This window comes from Bactrocera latifrons, unplaced genomic scaffold, assembly GCF_001853355.1.
Source record: "Bactrocera latifrons isolate USDA-ARS-PBARC rearing strain unplaced genomic scaffold, ASM185335v1 scaffold_84, whole genome shotgun sequence".
Lineage (NCBI taxonomy): Eukaryota > Metazoa > Arthropoda > Insecta > Diptera > Tephritidae > Bactrocera > Bactrocera latifrons.
The window spans coordinates 778417-805596 of record NW_017537534.1 but is presented as its reverse complement, the minus strand read 5'-3'; the positions used below and the strand labels follow the sequence as shown (position 1 = coordinate 805596).

The 27180-nt window shown below is 37.3% G+C and overlaps 2 protein-coding genes across 2 annotated transcripts in view; both read right to left on the bottom strand.

The window, feature by feature from the left end:
* Nucleotides 1-1940, bottom strand: part of LOC108977110 (trichohyalin) — a 115712-nt gene extending 113772 nt beyond the window's left edge. Inside the window, exon 1 of the mRNA XM_018946633.1 lies at nucleotides 1676-1940. The gene's annotated coding sequence lies outside the window, so the exon portion shown is untranslated. The remainder of the gene's footprint in view (nucleotides 1-1675) is intronic.
* A 3542-nt stretch (nucleotides 1941-5482) lies between these two features.
* Nucleotides 5483-27180, bottom strand: part of LOC108977133 (protein Wnt-2) — a 40381-nt gene continuing 18683 nt past the window's right edge. The window contains exons 3-6 of the mRNA XM_018946701.1: nucleotides 6573-6787; nucleotides 6231-6499; nucleotides 5974-6158; nucleotides 5483-5916 (exon numbers count right to left, since the gene is read on the bottom strand). Coding sequence (XP_018802246.1) covers nucleotides 5634-5916; nucleotides 5974-6158; nucleotides 6231-6499; nucleotides 6573-6787 — 952 coding nt within the window. The 3' untranslated portion in view covers nucleotides 5483-5633. The remainder of the gene's footprint in view (nucleotides 5917-5973; nucleotides 6159-6230; nucleotides 6500-6572; nucleotides 6788-27180) is intronic.

Here is a 27180-nt window from a genome sequence, read left to right as displayed (position 1 = left end):
AGGAATCCAGTTATTGAAAAGTGACACAGCCAACTAATGCCTTCGCGCCAAACACGCACAACTGAGCGGGAGAAAAAGTTTTGGTGTCTGGTTGAGCCGAAAGCAGTAGCGCTAACGAGCAGCGACGCTCCACTCTGTGCTGTGCGCCCTTATTGAGCACGCAAAAAATCCACTCAACTCACCGCAACTCCACTCCACTCTATGTGCTCTACTTCGTTTTGCGCTCCTTCTAGCGATACTCAGCTCCGTTCGGAGTGCCGCTGCGCTGCGCATGCCAAACTCCTTACGCTGTCGCTATGTATGTATGTGCGCCTCGTTGTTGTTGGTGTTCGTTGTGTTTGACGAGTAAGCAGGTATTTAGTGGTTACTCTGTAGCCGCTAAAATTATGCATAGATACACGAACGTATTACTGCGCGCTGTCAGCTTAGTTATATGTGCGTGTGTGTGTGTGTGTTTGTTTGCGTGACTCCGAGGCAATAGTTGCTCTCGTGTGAATACACTGATACCCAAACGGTTTTATTTTTATAACTCTCCTACACTTTGCACCGTTTTCTATGTGTACATAAATGTAGAGTAATTACATGTGTGCCTGTGCTTGTGTGTGTGTGTGTGTGAGTTTGCGCTGGTATATGTATGTGAGTAAGGCAGCGGGTATTGTGTCAGATGTAGGTTGATGTAATTTATAATAAAATTCTGTTTGCCTTCAATCGATAAGCATCACACCTCCACGCTCCAGTGGGTTAATGCAATGAACCTGCGCCACACTGTCCCTACTTCGTCTGCGCCCCACACTGGGCCTCAACACCGCCCCCATCCCCTCTGCTAAGTGAATGAAGTGTGTTGTAATGTCCCCTCTGTCGTTTCGTCGCGCAACCAGAAGCCTAGTGGCTTAGTGCACAAGTAATGTTACTTTGACGTTGGCTTCACGCTCGCTCGCTCACCGTGTTTTGTGCTCGAACGCCTAAAATTATGCATGCACACGCATTTAATGAAATTCGCCGAATGCCAGTGTGCACATGTGTGTGGAGCGCCTATGTGTGTGCGTGTGTGTATTTCTTAACATACTAGCACAGTTTGCTACGCCCTGACTTTTGGGCTTTAATCGTTAGCTTGACATAGTATATCGCTGCTCGCTTTAAGAAGTTTAATGAAATTACTTGCGGAATTTTATGTTTTTTCTCGTATTTTTTCTGTACCGTTTGTTACCGTTTCGGTTTTCGGGATATCTATTTTTAGGCGCATACCAGTCATGACTCAAGTTAGGCAAATAGCTTTGCACGCATATTTCGTTGCATGTGTGCGTGCGTGTGTGTTGCTTTTGTTGGAGTAATGCATTTTTCACCATCACTTCTCGCTGAATCGCACTTGCTTTTCTGTACCCAGAAAACTCCCTCCTGCCACTTTGCTGCGCTTTCGCACTCCACTGTAGTTTTCACATCACTTGCTTGGTCATTACACTGTCTTCTCTGTTATACCCAACAAATTTTTCTCGTTCATACTTTTTCTTCGTTTTTTCTTATTTTTTCAAGATTTACTTGGTTTTCGGTAGAAAATTTTAGTTAAAACTTGCTTTTAACACTTGTGGTTTTTTTTTCACTTCTTCGTTTCGTTTCGTTTTCCGTATATGTATTTGGATGTGTATCCGTTTTGTATAATTAATTAATGCTGATATACCTTTTGTATAATTTTTGGTGGGTTGCACAATGCATTCGATTTGTAGCTAGACTGCGATATTTGGAATTTTCCACATTTGAACACAAAATTTACGTGAATTTTTAATACTTCCTACACTGCGGTATACACTTTTTCAGCAACTACTACCGATTTATATATACATTTTTCAGCTTGCTGGTGGCCCTCTGCACTGTGCCCGTCTTCTGCACCACTAGTTTTGGTATAATACAAAAAAATGTGCTATCAACCTAATTGTGCGGCACCGTTAGCCCGATTTGACGCCGTTTTCCAACTAACTACCCTTAAGAACTGAACGCCAATTCGATGAACTGCTCCTGTTATACCCAAAAGTGCTGAAACGTCGTCGCCGCTATCGGTCGTCGCTGCCGTTCGTAGTTAGTGTATCACGAGGCGTCGTGAAAAGCCCATTTAGTGAAAGCAAATTTGTATTGAGCAAAACTTTCTACTTCGTGCATGGCGCGCACTCGCGTTTGGAGCACGCTCGTCTGAGTCAAACACATCGATACCAAATCAGTTGGTTGCAACAACATTCGCTTGCACACCTACAACACATGTATTGCCGCCCTCAACCCGCTGGCCAACAGTTCGTTTGGAGGAGAGCTAACCGAAATTATGCTCGCACTCAACACACAGCGCATACGATTGTGTCGGCCGTCTCCCATGCGCTTCGCTTCGTTGGTAGTGGCACTTGTAATCAATGAAATGTGGCGCCATCGTACTGCCGCAGGACATCAGGCGCTTGCGAGCTCTCACACCGAAGCATAACGCAAAGCAAAGCAATGTAAAGAATTGACTCACACTCTCTCTCTCTCTCCAATTTGCTTAGAGCATCCACTCACATTGCGCGCTTTTGTCAGCAGTCTTGTGAGGCGCGCGGGGTTGTGTGATGGTATTTTGTTGTAAATAGTATGGAAATTCCATTAGAAATGAAAGACCAAAGAAAAGCAAAAGCACAACGAATTCCAAATAGCAAATAGTTGCAATATGAAAGAAATAGCTTGTGTACCTTTCCACTGGAAAACGAAGGCAAATTTCATGCTGGCAACAACGTCTATTGGGTAATTCTAAATCTAAGGAACGAATCAGTTCAAAGTTTTAAATTTCGTCTGCAATTTTTCTAAACAAATAAAGAAGGGCTAATATCATGTGTAACCAAGCAATTTTCAAAAAGCAAAGCCTGATGTCCAATATTTGCCATTCTACGAAATTATGAATGTATTATAATCAAAATTGGTATCTTATACTATAGACCTTACATTATCTAGTTTCATTAAAACATTTTGCTTCATGTTCCATATATTCTATTTACTTGTATATCAAAGTCAACATCAAATGGGGAGGCTTCTACCTAAGACTGGAGTATATAATCATTATTCCATATATCTACTTCTGCCACTAATAATGCTAGGTATAGAGGTTCCCTGGAGATGAAATCAACAAGTATGTTAATAAGGAAAATTTCGGGAACAATTTACCTGCAAATACAACGGGACGAAGAAGGTGTAGGAAAACATGGCTTGAGTTACGAAGCCATTCGCAAGACGAAGTGTAGAAACGCATATCCTAACATTCGATAGTGTTTGCTGGAAATAGTTGCGAAGCTGCAAGAGCTGTGTGAGGGCGCGGAAGAGGTACGTGTTTAATAAACTTTATACTGATAACTAATATCAGTAAATCTAACCGGGGGAGGAGCCAACATTGGCTTTACCTTATTAGAAGCCTCTCGATGTAGCATTGCACACCATTGCAAAATAATCACTATAAAATATTTCAAGCTACTTCGTACAGTTTTCTGGCCACAGGTTTTAAGAATAGTTTCCAGTCCTCAATAAAAGTGAAATCGTTCTGTAAAAAGGAATTTAATTCGACTCGAAACACATACCTCAATATCTGAACTAGAGAACAATCATATTTACAATATACGGATACTAATCAAGTTCTTCGTGTTTCACAATACGTAACATTATGCCGACACTCTTAAACTACAGTAGTACAGTAATTGGTGTAATCGAACAACAACACGCATACTCTCCTATCAATTGCTTGGAAGTGCTTCGTGGGTGAAGAACTTTTGTTGGATCCATCTCATCTTGAAATGCTCTACGTGTAAATCCCGCTGTCTGTTTGTCTGCCGTTCGTGCGCACTCTAACTAGCGTAATAAATAGAGATATTCAAGCTCCTTAGTACAAACAAAATCCGAGCGTAAAATACATGAGCGTAATCGGAAAACTGCCACGCCCACAAAACGCCATTAAACGAAAACCTATAAAGTGCCATAACTAAGCACTATATTATATAATTTGGCATAGAGAATCACAGTGGCAAAAGTCATCTGTGGGCAAAAAATTTCAAAAAAAGTGGGCGTGGTCCAGCTCTTTAATGTACATATAGTATCTCCTTAACCACTAAAACCAAAATTGCTCAGCTCAAATGATGTAAGAACTCCTACCGAAAGTGGGAAAATGAGTTAAATCGGAAGATAATCCCGCTCACTCTCCATATAACGGTACAGTATAAATCAGTTACAAATTACGCCAGAGACATTAAATTTTACTTCCAACAGGGTATGAGATGGCTTTATGAGGGCCGGTATGAAAATTGGACTATAGACTTGGTGCCGCCCAATTTTTGTTGAAATCCCATATCTCGGGATTCGACCGACCGATTTTGAAAACATGCAGTAAGTAGCATTTTTCTCATATTCCTATATTACACTACAAAATCCGACTACAACCACGTTTATTTCCCACATAATACAATTTAAAATTCCATTTGATTCTTTCACTTTCCAGTACATAAATCAAAATGTAATTAATACATATACGGAATAAAATTTTGCAGTAATGTTTCCGATAATTGTTTGAGACATTTTAACCAAAAATACATAATAAAAATGTATTCCAAATACCACAAGAACTGTTCAAGACCCTAGGTACAGAATATGTGGACCCCTATATCTATAGTTGACTTTTGACTGATAATATCGGTCAATGTGTCAGATATGCAATATAAATTCAGACAGAATCCTTTCCTGCCTATACTAATACTATGTATAAAAAATGGCTTGAATCGGGTCTATACTTCCCTGAGCCCCAGATACCTTATACAAGGATTTCGAGCTTCCAGATGACTTTGTACCGCATATATCGGCAAGTATGTGAGTTATCTGACATGATTGGTGACTGTAAGTGAGATACTTTATTGAAACCCAGTAAGCATTTTTTTTTTACGATGTGACATGATACTCGTAGTAGTTAATAGATCAAATCGGCTCGGTACTACCTTAACTTCTATAAACTACTTATAATGATTTTCGTCCTATGTATATGTATATATGTATCAGTATGTGAGTTATCTTTCCAATATTACGTGGAATCATGTTTTAGAGTATAATAGTATAGTAGTGCGAGTAGTCATTGCAATCAGTCCACACCTTCCCCTAGCGCGAATATGTCCCATACAATGATTAGTATCGACCTAGACCTCATATACACAATATTATATCAAATTTAGTCTCGACAGTACAAAAAGAAAACGGATGGTAAAACGTAAAGCTATTATCAAAATAAATTGGTATTTCCTTCAGTTCCTCGGCTAAAAAGTATGGGGTTTCACGGGCAAAACTGCTAAAGCAATTAAACTAGGTATAATCCTTAGATATCTTTCGATTTTGTTTTTATTCGGGATGAAATATAAAGTTTGGATACATATATTTCCATTAAAAAAATCATAAATAAATAAGCTTAACAAAATTGAGAGAATAAACCTATTTTTACACCTAAATTCTTACTTAACACTTCTAAGAACTAATAAACTTATGTCTATAATATACACGCAGAGAATATCTTACAAAGAACAAATAATTAGCTAACAATGTAATTGTTTTTTCTGATATTTTTATAAAACATAGCCTAAAATGGTATATATATTAACCGTTTATTTACACGTGAACTCCTCGTAATTTTCCTCGCACACGTCACAGGTGACATCGCAGCACCAACGGAACTTACAACGACACTGTGCTCTTCGTCGTACTTGACGCGTATTATAGCCACGCCCACAGCACAATTTATCACAGCTTTCAGTTCCACTCGAGGTACGATTGCAAGCACGACCAGTCGTGCCGAGTATGCCTTGTTGCACGTTGCGCTCGCAATAATCTGGCGACTTTTGGAGATAGACCAGCTCCATACGCTTTAGTTCACGGCTGCTATTCCTCCTAAAAGGCGAATAACAATCAAGTCACAGGTGATTCTTAAAATGAGCGGTCACTTACTCCCTTAATACTTGTTTCAGTCCATTTACGTCTTTAACGTGCACATGTTTTGCTCTTTTGTATTTCCGCATAAGCACCTCGCCGATCTGACGGAAAGGTGGCAGACTCTTCCAACACGTCTTCATCTCACACGAACCACTCACGCCATGACATTTGCACTCCGTTTTTAGCAGATTCTTAACTAGCTGAATAAGAAAATTAGAAAAAAGAAGAAAATTTAGAGTTAGAACGTAGCTTCGAAGTGCTGAAGTACTCACCCTTCGACCAACGCGATTGTTATGCAGATTCATCAGCGTGCGTGCGTCGCCTTCGATTTCGCGTGCGTCAAGAAACTTGCGTGTGAACTTCATGCCAAAATTGATATCGGCCGAACAGCCGCCCCACTTCCAAGACTGCGAGTCACTGTTGGGTTTGTGGCGCATGTCGCAGCCGCACAAAGATATATTTCCACGCGCGCAGGCTGCCGTCACAGAGTGCGCCGCTCCGGCGCTGGCGATGGCATAAGTAAAGGCCGCTTCGCGTGAACCTGTAAGTAAATAACATGGCAGTTTGAAAATGTCTTTCATACATCTTTTAGGTGTGTTGTATCTAGTTTTTACCGACAAACATGACGTGTCCAAAAACACCTTCCTGCCAGACTTGTGAGCAATTCCAACGATGTCCGCGGAACTGGTGCTGGCACTCATGCGATCCCATCTGATGACCTTCACCCAACGCGATCAAAGCATCTGGCGACTCACTACACAGCTGCCGTTGTTGTGGGGTTAGACCAGGTATGCGGGAACAGATGGCCGACGTAAAACTGGATACTAATCTAACAGAAATTAAAACAGAGAAGCACACATGTTATTTTCCCGTTTAGAAGTTAGTTATGTACATACAAAATTATTTATATAATAATTATTTACAGCCCATTAAAAGGAGCGTTTATACATATTTAAGATGAAAGTGGTTTAAAAATATTTTCTGGTCGTCGTAACAAAAATTTTGACGTTGTTGGAAGCAAACCTTACACCTTTAGAATTAATGTAGAAACCCATTTTACGTTCGGAACGCTCGGAGTGCACACCTCAAACTTTAAACGCCTTTTTCTCAAAACACACTTTTTTAAACTGGTTACATGATTTCGGTCGAACTACTCAATCGATTTGCTTAATTTTTTTAATGTTCACAATGTTGTGTTTCAGATGATCCAAACGTCCGCCAGTGAAAAAACGCATCTCATTCACCCAACCATTCCTCCGAGAGATGTCATCGAAAAATTCCGAAAAATTTTATTTATACACCCCACGATATACCTCATGATATGTGAAAAAAGTTCTTTTGTAGAATAAAAATTTCTATGAAAAAAATGTAAAAAAACAGGACAGATTACCCTACTGACCCCTTAGCAACCAATTTCGTTTTCCTCTTGGAATTGTTGATTGTAAAAATTACGTATTGACACTGCTGGTTTCATCATTCTTTTTCTGACTTACATCTTCAAAAATCAAACACTTTATTAAAATTAATATCATTAAATGAATATATGAAGCCAACCTCAAATTACTTCTAAGCTTTTTCAGTTCGGCCAAAATTCTTCTAAGCTGTTGTGTCGTGTGTTGGGTTTCGCTGCTTGTAATGTCATGGCCTCAAGCTGATTGTAGTCAAGACATTGCATTCAGGCGTCAATCAGCGAATATTGGTATATTTTCTGATTTATCTCCCTATGGAGGACTGCTTTTTAAGCAAGTTCAGAAAGAAGTGAATGAGGGAATAAAATAGACATTGCTAATGAGTTATCTGTTAGGTATAAAGCGTTAAAGATACAAACCCCAGAATACAATGTTTAAAATGGCAGCCATTGAAGAGAAGAAGCGAACTGGGTCCACACATCATTGGAAATCGAGGTCGCTACCGGGCATAGCGATTATGCATGCTGTATTGCCAGCGGTCACACCTTCATTGCAACGGAAACAGATTGCGATGGTTATAGTACTATGACAAGCCAACTTACAGCACACCGATGACACAATCCATTAAGGCTGGCATCAAAAAAGTGCTGAGCGTACAAAGACAGTAAGGCTACCAACTCTGAAAACAGAAGAGGCCCCGGAAGAAGCCAATTAAGAAGGCATTGAAAGTAAAAGCGTCATATAAGGCGCCGGTCAGGATATGTAACTGACGCGAGGGTTAGTCCACATTGAAGTGGAGGTGGAACGGTTAATTACGCCAGACCAAACTGCTGTCGTACCTCGGATCCAGCGTTTGCGAATCCTATTGAAGAGCATATGACTAGAAATAAGCAGCGTTCAACAGAAAACCTCCCGAAGACACCCTCGAAAAACAGAAAGTGGTGGAAAGTTGACGCAGCCAAGAAGCTAGAACGCGAGCAGAAGTCGACAGAGTTCAAAGCAGCGGCAGCATCTAATGAAACTTTGAAATGACGCTTGATAGAGGCGCTCATCATCTACGGGGTCAGTGGAACGGTAGAAAATAGTAAAAATCAAGCCATTATGAGCCTTCTTTTCGAAAACAAACTTCGAGCCAAACGCACCCATGTCATTATTTAATAGAGCATTAGAGTTTAGCGGGGTCCAAATCCTTAAAATAAACGAGTTTGTGGGAAAACGAAGAACTACAGGTTTTGGGCTACAACAGAATTCCATCGCTGCCTAAGAGAAGATAAATAAATTCCGTGTGATAGATGTGAGAATCAGGACGTGCCGATAAGCTGCACTGGAGGAAAATTAGAGTGTCGCATTATCTAAACTTTTCGCTATCAAATTTTAAAGTCAATTGGACAATGGATATGTTTTCAAATTAATGAACAACGTTTACAAGTCGTCAGCCTTTTAAAGAAAATTGACGTTCTGTAAAGAATATGTTCGCGCGTTCGCTCAATTTATGGTCAACATAATTGGCTTACTGAGCGTAATATACGCAACACCATCACCCATCTTAAAGTCAGTCATAGCTGAGAGTGTACATGAAGAACGGGGGTACCGGCGCAGCAACTCGGACTAACCTACGGAACGACTGGACGCATTTTGCGTCGAGAGTTTAAATTGAAAACGTAACAAATAGAGTTTATGCTAGAACTGAAGCCGGTCCTTCGCAAGCCACATCGCCTCACTCTATGGACTCTCGAAAAGTTCCAAAAAGATCCGACGTTCGAAAATGATGCGTTGAGAACGTAACCGTCAATAGCGACAGTTATCGCGTTATAATAACCGTCTATTTGATGTCTGAAATTGAAGCTCGTGATTTCGGCGTACGATTTATTTACATTTGTTTTGAGTTGATTTAGAATATCGTTAAGTCAGTAATTCTTCTTGTTTCAATCACCAATCTACTAATATCTAATATCCCCGGAAATTCCTTTCCAGGCTGGCCTTCGTATTCCATTAAAGTTTCTGATATTATATTGTTTATTTAAAGCTGGCCACCAAACCCAGTGTCCCATATGTAAGAATTGATCTACTGACGGCCGTACACACTCATATGCCTATATTCGGTTTTAGGCCGTAATCCTTACTGAATATTATCTTGTTACGTACTTGCTTAATCTTTTCTCAGTATTCATTTTCCAGTTCAGTTTGGTATCGATCTTGACCCCTAGATATTTCGCTGTGCGAGGAGAAAAACTGTAGTACCACGGAATTAGGGAATTCCAACTTAATCATTCGTAGTAATTGGTGGTAAGGATCTTTACACTTGCGTGTAGGTTTTACAAGCAATTAATGACAGTTGTGAGAAAAAAATCTGCAACAACCACGCTTGCTTTGACTTAGGAAAACAATAAATCAAGTATAATTACTTGAAAAACTCACTTTGACATAATTATGATTAGAATTGACTAATACGAAGTGAAGTGGCATGGTTGGGGGCTGCGCTGTACAGCAACCACCATTTGTATCAGTTGAAACCACAAACACCTACGCAGCTGAGAAATGATTTGTTTGCTTTGATCAAGTATCTCGTAAATCGACCAGTGGCTCGCGGCCAATAATTATTTTTGCAAAACATGAAAAAGTGAATTTATATAAATATGAATATATGCACGTATTTGTACAGAACATTCACGAGCGTTTTTTTTTTTTTTTTTTTTTTTTTTTTTTTTTGATATTTCATTTCATTTATTATATGTTCCTTTTTGAAAATATGGCAAGCACGACTCATTCCACATACGAGTATATGATTAAGTGTAATTATAATAATCTGAGCCACTAATCTCTGTGTTTACAAAGTACGCGAATGTGAGCAAATGCATGCACCCGACTGCACAGATACAACAACATACGTACATATGAACCCATATAAGCACGTTTTAATATTTGCGTACCGCTAAGTGAGTTTGCCGACAAGCGGTTATGATTGGCTCATAAAATTGTTGTTGTTGTCTTTTTTAAAAGCATCTTTGCCAATCTGACAGCGAATAAATCAGAGCGAGCTTATTGAATGCAAACGACTGAAAAAGCTTGAACAACAAACACAAAGGTTTTCTAAAATGTACCAAGCGACAGGAACTATATACAATATCATACAAATATATATAATATAATATATATGTGCATATAACATATTTGCATTTACATACATCTGGTATATGAAAAGCCCACGACCAGCTCATCGTTTGCTTTCAGAACCATTTAATACTACCACTACACATGACTCAGGGATATTTGTAGCTGTAATGTTGTATTTGTAACAATATTCAAATATTCAAGATGACGGACAGACCTCTATACTTATCTTGAATTCTTTATTTACCTATAGATTACTTGAACTCAACTTGAAACACATATGATCTGCCACAATATACAGTTCTGATTCGCACACTGGTAGTATCGCGACACTGCCACACCCACCAGTTGATATTTTTAAAGACATATTCGATACAAATAGATAGATTCGAGTCTTATATAATGAGTCTTAAAGAAATTATAGTTTAGATCTCGTCAACTTTCGTATGATAATTCATGCTTCATAATATTCTTAGAAAGTGTTCTAAATTGTTTCGTTTACATTCAATATTGAGCTATAAGCAGATCAAAAGACTTAGTAACTTACACACCAAAAATTAGATTTAAAATTGAAATTTTCGTCGTGTTAAAAGAAGAGTGGGGACCTTCTCCTAATTATCACACATACTCTATTACACTGACAATTTCCCTTTCACATTTAAAAATTTTCGAAAAAGCCAATTCCGACATTTTTCCAAGCTTTTATATATGTACATAAAACAGGAAATTTAAGCAATCTGCTATTATTATGCTAATTTTAAAGACGTTGTTTACCCCAAAAACTAATAAATGATAAAACAGTAAAGTAAGTCTAAGTATAATCTGCTCAAGTACTAATATTTTCTGAATCTAGTAAAAACCCCGTGTACGTTTGATGACCCTGTCGTATGAAGAAGTTAAAGTCGCTGAAATTAGATGATAACTTCGCCAACGCTTCACATAACGGTTATGTTGAAAAATTAAAAGTGTGATAACTCGCCAAAGTTAATATGTTATACTGTAATGAAGTTAAGTGAACATGTTCTTTATAATTATGTTGTTTTATCTGTAAATATAAATGAAAGTGAAGAGACCTTCATTATATTTGATTGGCTTTTAAATCATATATCCAATATATTAAATGTGACACATTTATATATAATCATGTACACTTCAGAAGTGCTTTGCAATTTTTTACATTACAAAAATACAGAAGAAAGAATTTTAGAGAGGGTCGACAGTGAATACATCCCTCCTTCTGAAGGACCATTGATCTCTTTAATTGAAGAAAATATTAAAATAGTGAGAGATATGGTTCTTGAAAAAAGTCAGGCAAGTGTTAGGGAGATGACAAAAGAGCTCGACAGCTCTCGCAAGTTCAGTCGAACGATTTTGGTGGATATTTTGGGTATAAAACGCGTTCTTGATCGACTTGTCCCTATAAAGCTGAATTTTATTTAAAAAAAGTACGATAAAATGCACATGTATTAATGATCGTGTGAATATTGTTCCCACATTCATAGAGAACTTTATAACTGCCGCGGGGACATGGGTTTTGGAGTTTGACATGCAAACAAATTAACAACTATTGTTATGGAACCCGTTTTAAGTCGATCAAAGACATAAAAAAAATTCGCTGAGAGAGTTGAAGGCCATCACAAAAAGTTCTTAAGAAAAATGTTTCGAGGCCCGAAAAAATCGTTGACATAAGTGTATTAAATATTTTTTAAAGCGACAAACAAAATTGATAACTAATTAAATATTATGAGTATTGGTTTTAATATCGTTATAAAGGGTGATCCATTTCGAGGTTTTCTACTTTTGTAAAGAAAAAAGGCAGAAACTCTAAACTTTTTAATGGGAAATGTGTATTATAATTCGAAAGAACATTCTTCAGTATTTATTTTTTGAGGATTATATTTTTCAAATATTTGACGCGGGTACGCCTCGAATGCTCCATCCCTTGATTTCAACTTCCTTCTGGGTAACTAGAGAATGACACGCGTGATGTTTTGCTCCAAGGAATGAAAAGAAGAGGGATTGTCCGCATGGACTTTAGATTTTACATATCCCTAATGGAAAGAGTTCTAAAGGCCCGAAACTTTCAATTATCTGCTCACCATTGATTCCCAGAGCCAGAAATGGGCTAATCAAAATTTGTCTCGAAAGCGCCGAATCTTCTGGAACTTTTCAAGACCCCATAGAGCGAAGCGATGCCGCTTGGGAAGGTCGTTTCATACGTCAGTTCGAGTTGTTGCGAACGGTGCCGAATCGACTTTCCACGGTCTTCGTGTACATTCTCATTTAAGGGGTTATGTGGATTTCAGAGGTACAAAAAAAAAGGTATTTTTACGATTTTTTTTTAATGCAAGCAATCTTATATTTGAAAACTATAATATGTTATATCAATGGTATATATTCGGGCAATATGTCCTGAAATTTCTATACAAAAATTTTGAAAATTCCGCCGTTGAGATCGCATTTCCCTGGGCGTCTATATGAACTAAATCGGTCGATAACGAAAAACGCGTTTAAAGACAGGGCACTTAGCGCAGCTAGCCTTGAGTACACAAGTTTTCAAGGCTGTATCTCCGAAATTATTACTCAGATCAACTTTAAAATTTAGAACTATATTCTAGAGGTATTGCAGAACTTAATAAAGCAAACAAAAAAAACAATTTTTGGAAATTTTCAAACCCACCCTTAAGGCTGCTTTATTTTTTTCCAATGCGCGCTGTGCGTGGTCTGTTTGGTCCAATATTATCCAATAATTAATGCTAGACCTCAGGATGGATGATGGGGTTGCGAAAATTACACGCAGTCCGATTATGTTGACCGCAAGTTGAGAAAAGTGTTTACAGAACGGAATTTTCGTAATAAAGTTGAACGATTTGTAAATGTTGTACAGGTGTAAGTCTTTCCATAATGAAATGCGAAACAAAATTAAACAAACAAAAACATGACAGATTGGCACGACTCTCGCGTGATCTGTCAAGAAAAGGCTATTGTAAAAAGTATATCTACTTTGATCACCCGTTATACACATATGTATATTGGGATCACAGCGTTGGAATCAGCTTTAAAGCTCTTAATTTGACAAATTGGTATTCGCTCCCCAGAGCGCTGAAAGCAGCTTAATTACTTCTAGTGACACTTTAATCTAGATAAGCGGAAATGTTTCTTTCATATGCAAAACATGTCAATGTCTCGACACATTTTAGTCTTCATTGAATTAGTTTTATAATTCCTCATTACAGATACATAATTTTATTAGTTTTATTAGCATTTCGCCTGTAGCCAGGCCAGGCCTTGACAAATGAAAAGGTGCAAAATATTTTATTGTTTTTCAAATGTGCATGTAATGTTTAATTATATTCCAGTTTATTCTATAAGAAACCTGTCGGAGTAATTATTATCGCAATTAAAGGTTTACAATCGTATGAATACGGAAATTAACATAAAATATTTTGCACATGACCAATTTATAGAAAAGCAGTTGAAACCACTGAAAAATGCTTTGAGGAGTGGGCTCAGGCTGTTTTGAACTTTTCATACCCAGTTTTGATATGTATAAGAACATAACATAATTTGCATTACATAGGTTCCAAGATTACTAAACATTAGGGAGCTTTCCGTATACAAAATATTTCCATTATATTAAGATTATTTATTATGGGGTGCATTTTGGTCGAGAAATAAAAAAATTAACTGTGCCCAAAAAATAAGGTGACATTGTATGTATTTTGAAAATTCTTTATTTATTCTTCCAAATCAATTTCATCCCGATGCAATGCACTTATGCCAACGGATTTTCCAATCTTCGAAACACTGGTTGTAGTCACTTTCCGGATGACCTTCCGTTCCGTCTTCGCTGCAGCTTGAATATCCTCTATCGTATAAAAACGGTGTCCCCGGAGCGGTCTTTTGAGCTTGTTAAGCAGCCAGAAGTCGCACGACGCCAGATCAGGTGGATACCGTGGTTGCGGAACGATATGAGTTGAGTTTTTGGCGAAATGATCACGAATTACGAGGGCAGTATGGGATGGTGCATTATCGTGATGTAAGAACCAAGAATTGTCTTTCCACAATTCCGGCCTTTTTAGGCGGATAGCGTTACGCAAAAGGCGCACAACGTTCAAATAATATTCCTTGTTGACTATTTGACTGGTTGGAAGGAATTCATAATGCACAACACCACGATAATCGGAGAAAACAGTCAACATGACCTTGGTTTTTGAGCGACTTTGGGCGCGATTTTTTTGGTCTCTGCTCTCTTTTGGCACGATATTCGATCGATTGAACAGTTGTTTCGGGGTCGTAAGCATAGATCCAAGTCTCATCGCCAGTTATAATGCGTTTCATGATACCCTGGTAGTCGGAAAGCATCGTTTCACACACTTCAACGCGACACCCTTTTTCCAAAAAATTCAATATTTTCGATACCATTCGAGATTTGACGCGCTTGAGGCTCAAAACATCCTTCAAAATGGTATTTGCTGAGCCTTTCGATATGCCAACTTCATCAGCAAGGTCTCTAATTGTTAATCGACGGTTTTTCAACACGAAATCTTTGATTTGTTGAACGTGAGCTTTGTCGGTTGAGGTTGATGGTCGCCCTGGACGCTCTTCGTCTTCGACACGTTCACGGCCGGCTTGGAACTCACTATACCACTTGTAAACATTTTTTTAGACATAGCCTCATGACCAAAGACTTTCTGCTCCATCATCAACGTATCCGCAGCAGAAAATTAATACCGTAAACAAAATTTAATGCAAATTCTTTATTCAACAAATTTCGACATCGTAAAAAACGAAAAACACTCACCTTTAGCAGCTCACAAAACGACACGTATCTCAAACACTAATGAATATTTTGGCATGATATTTGACATAACTACCAACCTAAAAAAAAGTAATTCTCCAAATCCTTCGACGCGCGCAATTAAATTTTTCAAAATTCAAACTATTTCCGATCTTAAAGACTTCCGTTAAAGACGGACATCTGGAACAATAGACGTCTTAACGTAGAACTTTAACAGGGCTTTTATTTTCAATACAGTCAAGTACAATATCGCAAGTTCCGATTTACTTGGAATACGGAATTAATACTCTTAAAATATCTCTCTAAGACACCAAGCAACAAAAAACTAAACTAAAACTAAGTTTAAATTTCTAATATTTAAAAAAATCGACGAAATTAAAAAAATTAGTAGAAAAGTCGACCTTTATTTTAGAGTAGCCGCCATTAGCAGTTTCAACATTATTTAATTTTTCTGATGGCCACAAGGGTAGAAATCACGTTTTTTCCCTCTACTTCAAGGACACGGACACGACTCAATGAAAATAAGAATTCTACGAAATTAATTTTGCGTACTCTTCAAATATAGCTAAACAATTATAAAAAATGCATAGTAAAAATATCAAAGGCTTTTTTTACCTATAAATTAGTTAATTTTTATTTCAATAGCTCAGAGGCATTTTATGGCATAGCTTTGACTTTAGACACATATTCCTCAGAAGTGAACACTCTACAAAAGTGCCCATTGCGACAAAGTCGAAACTCACACCGGCGAGGGAGTACGGACTCTAAACCTGAAGTTTACAAGAAATTCGCTTCGCTTCACCGCTTTCTTGTTCTTCAGACGGGTAATTGATTAGGGAATCGGGTTCAGCAGCTCCTGGTGTTATGCTTTCACTGCCATTTAGCAGATTAGAGAAATGTTCCCTCCATAATATCAATGTGCATCAGTAACCAGATCACCTCTGGGGTTCTACAAGAGTATGATCCGATCTTGAAACCTTCTCTTAGTGCTTTATATCAGGCAGAATTATTTCATTACATTAAATGGCGCATTTAGCATAGATACATATACATATTAATCACATGCTACCATTTTCAAGCCAAACAGATGTCAGATAGGCCCTTGCTGCTTTGTTTGACATGTTTTAAGAAACATTAATTTTAGTATATTAATATCCTATCATAAAGAGCTTTTATATATCCAATCCTTAGTAAGGAAAATAAATGTGAAATATAACATATTTCTCAATAAAAAATTTTCGTATTTTTCAACTTTTTTTCTTTTTTTGTATTTATACTAATAAATAAATAAACAAGTATATACCATTTTGGTAGATCACTTTTTGCCATTTTTCGCTCGAGACATTATTCCATAAGGTAAATCGAAATTTCGAACTTTCCAGAACTGAAGCTGGCGAACCATTTTTCTGATGCACAAACTTTCCGTAAACTGTAAAATTTCATCGCTGGCTTGCGTGGCATTCTTACCTTTTTTATACAAACATTTCAAAGTATAGCGAATTCCTTCATTATTTTCACACACTTGTGAACAGCCGTAACTTTTTTTCAACTTCCCCGAATTAATTTTTTTGGTTAATTGAAGCCAAAATCTCAGCTTTCCAACACTATATGGTATGAACAATGTGATTGGTAGCACTGGAGATATACCATTGCAACGACATCTATTGAAAAAATATGAAAAGACTTTTTCGACTACCCAATATTTGGTATGTTTGAGCTTGAAAGGTCGCATTCCAATTTAGACACTTTATATACTTGAGATGACCTTAGTGGAAGTAAGCGTGACTGTCGTTCAAGTTCACTACTTTTACTCCATAATCTGGTAATTCGTTGGTTGCTACTTTGTTAAAACATTTAACTGTGAACATACTTTTGCTATACCTCAGCAGTGGGTGTAAATATTATTCAAAAACAGCCAATTAAATTCTTACTTGTCAATCTAATTTGTCAAAAACTATTTAGTAGTGCACAGCAAATGTATTTTTTCGCAATGAAACAAGTTAAATTTTTAGGCAACAACACAAATCAAACAGCCGAGTGATGTCACAAAGTAACGAAAAACTATCATGCTTGCCAGTCTGGTACTTCGTTACTCGGTAAAACGGTGATTTGTTATTTTTATAAAAATAAAACGCACGTAAAAAACTACCGAGTAACGACTGACGAATTAGCACAGCTGGTCTGAATATACCTTTTATGTACCAAATGTTGTTAAAATTAGTCAAGTAGGGCCCAAGATATCGTATTTAATTGCTCCATTTCGACACCGGCTATTAAAAATATGACTGTGTCTGTGAAATCTAATGTTTATGGCGAACTAATTTAGTAGTTTTAACCATACCGTTATGTGCAGAGTGACTCGAGTTATCATTCGATTTGACCATATATGTACATTAAACTAGTTAAATGGCGGAATACTCAAATTTTTAAAGATATGAAACCACAGATGTCCCGAGTTTGTACATCTTCGGCACAAACATTATCATTACGCCAGGAAACAATTTGTTTTATGATGATATCGTTACCAAGGAAAATAGGCCTTGTCCAATTCGCTGAAAATATTTTTATAAACAAAAAAGTTGCGCAACTTGACTTCAGATTGATCGAACAGTTTGTATGGCAGCTGTATGCTATAGTGGTCCGATATTGGCTTTCCCGACAAATGAGCATCCCCTTGGAGAGAAAAGGACCTTTGCGAAGTTCTAGATATTTATCTCAAAAACTGAGGGACTACTTCGTGTATATACAAACTGATCGATAACTCGGCACAATAATCATTTAAATATATATTTTTATAGTGTATACGAGGTTTCCTTTTTATTGTTACAATCGTCGTTCCAAACTAAATATTTCCTGCTCAGGATACAAAAATACAATTTGTCTACGATTTGAAGAAATGATAATGGAAATGCCAGTTCTCCCTGCGGAGAGCCAAAACCACTTTCGTAGAATAAAAGGGCTCTAGCTGTAAAACCGAAATAGTTCTTAACTGGCATTCGTAAGGAAGAGAGCGAACAACGTTATTTCCAGCTTTCTCAGAAACTAAGTTACTGAAGCAAAGATGAATGATAAAGTCTTTTAAATCTCAACATTCAGTACATGATTCACAAGTCATGACCTGGTGCATGTGAAACTGCTATGTCTTTTTGAAACAGCAAGTAGTATAGCGGTACTCTACGAATGCACATATATGTACGTACATATGTGTATGTGAATACAAACATTACCCACTTCACTCTCTGCTGTGCTGTTGCGGTGCAAATTTTGCGCTTTGCATTCTTTATCAGCCAAATGCGAACGTGGGTTCATATCGGCTGATAAAGAAAACAAGTCGAACTCATGTTCGATGGATTTAACTGTATTTTAATTCCGAAATTCAACAAGTTAGCCCACCAATCATTTGAAAAATATTAATTTAATTTATAACATTTTCGGAACATTCGCAACGAAGGCGATTAGTACATACCACATTACATGAACATGCACATATGTATGTGTGTGTGTTTTCGCTTGCATCCATTTGGCAGTGAGTGTTTGCAGGTTTGTATTGAGATCAAGAAAAAGCGACACAAAATCCCACACATGGTCACCCCACTACTCCACATTGCTCCACATTGCCACATTGCCACACACTCGCACGAGCTCACGACTTTTATTGGAGATGTGGGCATTTTCGCGATTGCATTCATGCCTTCATACCGTACAGCTACATACATGCATATGTAAGTGCCGTGTAGGTAATTATTGTCGTTATATATACCATATGTAAGTATGTGCAGCGTATGTGTGTACATGATGTCTTACAAGCCGTTTGGCGATTTCAATCGATGTCTCAGCGGTTGTTAACATTCTTGTAAATTATGTTGAATTACTGGACTGGCGCGCATTGTCAGCAGCTCGTATCAAAAGCACACATTGCACACGCTCATACGTCGCGCTATGCTCGGCCATGTCGCCAGTGTACGCCGGTAAGTGCCCAGGGGCCGCGGGCCTTACGCGGACCTCACCACTGCATAAGCTCTGGGAAGGCCAAGAGCCACCGTGCTCACCGCAAGAAATAAAGTGCTTGCAATTAAAATTACCAGCCTTAAGTAAACCGCTGTTTAAGGGTTTCGCCCTACCTTCGCCCGGCCTCTTGCCTCCTGCGTTCCGTGGTCGTTTGTGCGCGATGCTGCATGCCCTTACACGTTAATTCACATCGCTTTTGATTCACTTTTTTGCTTTATTTCATTTACTTATATTTCATATTATTTGTGTGCTTTTTGTATTTCATCGATTTTAGTGTTTTTGTTGCGCCAACTGCGGGCCCAGCGTAACTGCCGCGCCGCCGAGCTCAGTTGCTGCGTCCACTGCCGTATTATTGACCGTATTCATTATGTGTTTTAACCTGTCATTAAATAGCCTCGGGCATGGCTCTTCCTTTTTTCACCGTTCTGTCACTACTTCCTCGCCGTTTGCCCTTGTTGACCCCTGTTCGCTTCCTCATTGCACTCTTTTTTGCCGCTGGAGTTGTTGATGGCAGCGTGTTACCGCTGCATATTGCTTTTTATGCCGTTGTTGCTTTTTTATTCGCTATCATTATAGCTCGCCTCGGCTGTTCCTCATTGTTATTGTGCAAATTGGTAGTAAAGTAATAATTGGTTTGAGGTTTAATGCCAAATTCCGTTTGCTAGCCACTGTATTTATTTGTACCGTGCTACGGAACAGTGGGTTCGGTTACAAAAGGCTCCCTCTGGCAGCACTCCTTTTACTCGAAGTGCCGTCGTGCGGACAATCGTTCCACTCTGTGGTCAATTCTGGTAAAAAGAGGTTCATACATACTTATGTAAAGACAAAAGAGGGGCCCTACTAAAGATGTACATATGTCAAAAGCAAAATTCATTTCGATTCCTTTCCTTACTAATCTGTAAAAAGTATATCCATAAAAGTTTCATCACTAACAGTTCTAGATCCTCACTTAACTGAAATCATTTATTTGAAACTTTTTATTATTATTAGCTAAATGCACATAAGGAAAAAAAAATAAATATTTTAAGATAAGTTTACATCTAATTTCTTGAAAGAAAACTGTTTACACAAGATAAAAATAAAAACAGAGATACTTAGTTTCAAATTTTTCACATAAATTTTGAGCTTATGCAGAAATAATATATGCATATACAAAAGTTGTACATTCAGTTTGTATATCAGCTATATGCTATAGTAAGCCGATCTGAACAATTTCTTCGTATATTACATTATTACCTTAGAAAATAACCTGTGCCAACTTTTGTGAAGTTACATTGTCAAATGTGAAAGTTTTCCATACAAGAACTTGATTCTGATCGTTCAGTTTGTACGTCGGCTATATGTTATAGTGATCCGATATCGGCAGTTCCGACAAATGAGCAGCTTCTTGAAGAGAAAATGACGTTTGCTATATTTCAAAACGATATCTTAAAACCTGAGGGGTTAGTGCGTATATATACAGACAGACGGACAGACAGATGAACGTGGCTAAATCGACTCAGCTCAACATACTAATAATTTAAATAAATACACACTTTATAGGGTCCCCGACGGTTCTTTTTGGGTGTTACAAATTTCATGACAAAGTTAATATACCCTGTTCAAGGTATAAAAACAGTTGCTATACGACTATATTTCGTAAGAGTTCTAGAGTCAAATTAAGTTTATAAGGTGGTAATATCTCCACATTTGGAAATCTAAGTAGACCAGCATAATTCACACCATATGACAAAATTCTTTCTTATGAAAATTTCGATTTATAGAAGTAATTACATATTTTTTTCTTTCATACAGCATGATTAATTCTAATTATCTCATTCGTTTCATAAATCAAGAACTGGTGGGTTTACACTGATTTCAATAATTTACTTATCAAAAGTCTTCGAAACAAGAAAAAACGTTAACTTCTATTGCCCCGAAACCTCAATGCTCTTCACAAGTAAAAAAAGTTCTATACAACGACTTGGTTTTGATCATTCAGATCAAATCAGAAGAAAAATTAAACTCCTTTGGAACCTAGTAAGCAGCTAAATACTAATGTTATCCAAATAAATAACTTCTTTGGGAAAAACGTATTTTTGCAAAAATAAATGCAGGTCGATATCTCAAAAACTGAGATACTCTTTCACCTATAGGACGGCTCAGTATATGACGTGGATCATTTATATCTGTATATATTTTATTATATAGGATTTTCGACATATCCTTTCGGGTGGTACAAACTTCGTGGTAACCTTAATACACCCTGTTGAGGGTACAAAATCCGAAAATAATATTATCAAATAGCAAATCTTCTTTCTCCCAGATATATATTATTCGAGCTCATTGAGGGTTTGATTACTTCATATAGAAACATTTTTTTTTTTTTTTGGATCTGTGTCATCTGAGTTATCATCCCTTTTGCAATGAAATAAAGGGCTATACTATTTAGGAGAAAAGACGCAAACATTAAAATGAAAGTAAAAAGAGTTATTACTTTTTTTTTTTTTTTTTTTTTTTTTTTTTTTTTTTTTTTTTTTTTTTTTTTTTTTTTTTTTTTTTTTTTTTTTTTTTTTGAAAATGTTACTGGCATTCATTTGGATATTTGGACTATTCGAATTTTAGTGTTGTAAAGACCTCAATAGTAAATGGACTATCATGACAAATACAGTAGTACTGGGCTGACTTATTTTTTAAAACGGCAGTTTTTTCTTGAATATATCCGACAATTATTAAAAGCTGTGTTAATGTAGCTCTTAGCTGAACAGTGCGACAGTATTCACCATAACCCAAAATCATCTTCCTGGTCCTTCCTTTCTCCTCCCTTTTTTAAGTGTCAATCATTGTTTGGTTGCGCAACCGAGCCGAATGACCGACCAATTGACGATTAGCTGCTTCTTTGTCGCATTATCAACTACATTTTAAATATCGCCTGAGCGATTGGCATAGCTGAAGCGCTCAGACAAGCAGCGCTGTAGACGTTGCCGCTTGCAACTCAGCAAATTATAACAGTATAATCATTATGCAGCGTGACCGTCATGCCCTCAAACTTTTTGTCGGACCGAGTCGAGCAGTTTTTCATTGCTACCTTCATTACCGATGACGAGACAATAGCAACCCTCCCGAACTCCATGATCGTTGCCCACTACGAAGAGACCAGACGAAATGCATGACTGACCAGCGTTGTGGTATTTGTTTGTCATTGTCTCCGACTGTCGCGAAATGTGTTCCTGCTTTTCACTTATTTACCGTTATTCACCTTTTTGCTGTGTTTACTGCAATTCCGCGCTGTTGTCACCCACCCCCCGTACCCGCCAGGGGCAGGTCTAGCATGAATTGCATGTCATGTCCATCGTTCATCATACGTTTACTCGCTTTTTCTGCAATAATATTTTTTCCGCTTTTTGCATTTCATATCTCGGCTTGTTGATCGTTAGTTACCGGCGTCGTAGACGTCATCGTTGACACGGACGTGAATATGAATGCGGACACAGAGCAAACCCTGTCATCATTAGTGGCGTTTTTACGCTCATATCCGTTCTTCTCACTTCACAGATTTCTCTGCCCTGCCGGCCATTGTTGTACCCCACATTCCTACCCACGACCATTACAACCAAAATCTCGCATAATATTTAATTGTTCATCTCCACAACTCAACTAGAACTCGATTCGACTCACATGCGCTGACAAATTCACAAATTCAATGAATGGAAACAAAAACGAAAACAAACACGAAAACACAACAAATAATGGAAAATATATGCTTGTCGGCCTGTACATACCCGTTGTGTAATGCATTGAACAAACAAATGGGAAATAAATAAATTGCGAAACAATGAGCCGGCGCGCGTAAGCGTGAAATTGAAATCAAACCTTCGACGCTGATGAAGTGCGCACAGCCGGGCATATGGCTGGAAGCCTCTGGATAATGAGGCTCAATTGTTCTTTGGCGGAGCGGAAGTCAACGGATGTACTGGTATGAAATGTAGCTATCAACGCTTCGATCATCACTTCTCGGCGCTGGATGGATTACTGCGAAAAGCGATTGGAGTTAAGGTAGAGACATTCTGTGAATAGAATTCGCATAAAGTTTCAGTTGCGGTTTGAAATATGACCTGCCTCTCAGCTTTCAGCTATCATAACTTTTCAGTATTTCATTAGCTAAACGATACCACATGATAACTTTGGATCGAAAGATCAATTGTATTTTGAAGTTTCGAAGTAATTACTGTTTGACTACAACCCAGAGGACCTTAACCGTGCGATTCTGTACTTTGATACAGTATCAAGTCTATAAATTTTATAGAGACAATTTTTGAGACTTGAGACGATTTTGCTATTGTGTAAGTGACAGTCCCAACATCTATTACATTTAATAATTCAGAGATGCTTCTAAACTTGAATGAAAATTAATATGTCGATAACAATAATTAAATTTTCTATAACATAGTCAAAAAACATAATTATCAATCAAAATAAAAATATATGTTGACTTTGTTTCATAATATTTTCGAAATTTTTGTAAAATTGATTTATTTTTAACTTTTTGTGTTTGAGTTGCTTACAAAATATAAAAAAATTACAATCGATTAATATCTATGATGATCTATCTCTATTGAGTATATTCAAAATTGCAGACAAGAGTTCTTTTTGGTTTTGTGAACTACCAGGTCTCAAATTTGAGGCAATATTTTGAGGCTAAAGCTAGAGACTGTTTAGTGAATAGTAACTAGTCACAAATTGAGATTTTACCACAAAATGTCTCAAATAGAGATTAGAGACTGCTTACAGAATCCCGCTATATATAATATGAGTTCTTAGTTACTGTCCTTTATAAGTTATTGCAATAACTCAGGGTATAAAATTCGAAAATTTCGGTTTTTTTTATTTAATAATTCCATCTCCATTTGAAAGTATTGTTTACTTTAAACTAATATTGACGAACAGACTCTTAATGTTTTTGTGATCTACGGCAATAAAACTAACTCTGCTTTAATTGGGATGTCGGCGTGTTTGCAGGTTGACTTTGTCATTTACCAAGTGGCTAGAGAATTTGGTTAATTTTTTCCGAGCCCACAGAAGATACAAATTTCACTTATATCGGGCAATTGATGCGTGAGAAAAGTACAAATATATCAATTTGAGGGACGAACTTCTTGATATCTTGGCAACAAATTGATGAGAGGAAAATGTCTCTCAAACAAGAAAAAAGCGTGAGTGTTATTCAGATTTTACCGCAGGTGAAGCAAGCATTCGTTAAAGATGAGCCAAAATCAATTCACGAGCCAGCAAAGACGGCGAACCATAATTAGTTTAAATTAAAATCGAATGACATTGATCGAAGTAAAAGTGCGGAAGTTCTTTGCAAAATTGATGCCACGCGAATTCACAAATACCATAATAAGCCAAATCCGCAACCCTATGAAGGTTATAACAAAAATCACACTCAGGTACTGGAGTCTCAGAATCTGGTACTATGGGCTACTATTCCTGTAGATAGTCTTCAAAAAAATTATCGTCGAAAAGAAATTTAGCGACATCGCAGCGGGCATGTTGTTAGACTCAACCTTGTTAATGAACTCGGTCTGAATTGGCAATCCGATTAGAGCAGAAGATCCATGAGGATTTAAGCACAACGTTTTTAAAAAGAATAGATCAACAGTTCCAACGGCGAATTTTATAAATTCAACAACAGATCCAAGCGTCAAATAAGAACAGGAAGACTTTGTCTGTAGAAAGACATACGCAGAAGATATCATCAAACTAAATGGCTAAATTTTAGTCTTTCAGTCCAAAATTATTAGCATAATAGAAGTCGACAAGGGCGCTTCTACTCTGAAGCCTATAAACCTTCTAGAGGACAGCCAAGCAGTGAGGCTATCGATTATGCATGCACCTAGACTCTGAGTAGGTAATTCGGTTGATATTATCTGGGTACTGAGTCAAATAGGAACATAAGAAGAGTTGGCCCGCTCGAGAGCAGTTTGGAACAAAATTCACTTAGGCTGCCCAGACCATTAAGTTCCTTAAATGGTTATTTAAAACAAAGGATCTTAGAGGAACAATGCAGATATTTTAGACATACGAAGTTATAGACAGACCGTAAAACTTCTATTTGAAAGGAACTTCTATTTCTACCATCATAGGGCACCTACCCTCAACATCCCACCCTAAGAAAATTAGATAAATGGATTCGGCACAGGATGAAGTGACGCTTGAGCATTATCTTTGCAAGTGTACAGCCTAAAGCCGGATGAGTTAAGATATCTTCCACGACTCTTCTTCTCCAATTTCAGACACATTGGGCAGCTTGGGTATAAACGCAGGTTTTATACCAAATTCACTGGGCCCAAATATATTCTAAGTCAGGCAGCTGCCCTCCGGGGCTCCTGAGCCTCCCTTTTCAACCAACCAACCATAGCAAATAATAAAATGTAAACTGTATAAAAAACATATTTTCTTCTTAAAAGACTATTCAGTTTGAGCTCTGGGGGCTTATTCTGTAACACAAGTTGAAAAATAATTTACTCGAATTTTTATATTCTGTAACTCGATTCTCGGATTTTCAAGCCAATTTTCGAATAAAATATTCGTTAGCTTTTGAGTTGTAGAAAGCAAAAACAAAAATTGTATGTATTTATTATTTATTCTCACACAGGGTGGTACAACTTACGCATAATTAGAAAGTAGATCCAAATTTTGAATGTAATACATTTACGAATCGAGATACAGAATAAGGCCCCTATTAGCACAATTTTCGAGCTGATTCGAATGTTCGAGCTGCATGAATACAGGTATGTACGCCTAAATAAAAGTCGTTAAAGAACAGATGCTTTTCAACAGGTTTACTTTACTATTACCGCTTTGCGTTTGCTTCCCTCCGCCAAAAACCATTTGCTATACTTTGATCACTTGCTAAATTCTGATATTTTATAGCAAATTTTTATTTGTTTTTGTGAAAATATATAAACAAAGGTATATTAAAGCGGTCGCATAAGCAGGAAATCGTCCACGAATCATACTGAGCAACCTTACCTAAGAAGCAATTGGCCATACAACTTTTTCAAACCAGCGATTTTTAAGACAAAATTTGTCTTTTGGGGATTAAAAGCAATATTTCTTCAGTTTTTGAGATATTTGAATGAAATTTAACACATAGTTCGGCGAATTATAACATGTAATTCCCATACAACCAATTGCGCAGTACAACAGCTAATCTGGGGGGTGAGAAATTCAGTTTTTTTTTATGACCTTTTAAATTTTTTCCTTATTTCCCATGGTTTTCCAACTTACCAAATTAATTTTTTCCAATAAGGCGTTTCAACATTATTTTGAATACGTCACTCGACGCTGAATTGAATGCATGGCAGGAAACCAAAGAAGTAATAGAAGGCTTGTTGGGAAAGCATCGTTCATCGTTCTAACAACTACGATGGTTCTGTCGCAAGGATGTTAAGAGCATTCTCGGAAATTGTTTTTCTTTTTTTTTCTTTTTTTTTCTTTTTTTTTTGGTTTGGTTTTTGCCAAAATGTTACAACTAAGCGAAAAAGCATCAAGATAAGGAAAATATTGAAAAGTTCATAAAAAAAACTGACACATATGAACGCCAATCCTTTTGAGGGTTGTACTATACTGACCTAGTACCATCACCCTGACTTGGAATTTCTCACCCCCCAGACAATAATCCCAAAAATAATCCACAGTGTTATTCGTATTTGGCTTCCTACAAATCGACCCTCTCTAAAGTATATTGTTTGTATGTATATTTATATGTAATTATATTTGGTTGAGCTTAGAGAAATTGATTGATCTAATTTATGATTCAGTTCTATGCAATTTTTTTAAGTGTAATAAATTACTTAAAGCCGAAGTCAGACTTCATGAGAATTAGATAACTTTTTAATTTTTTTCTTC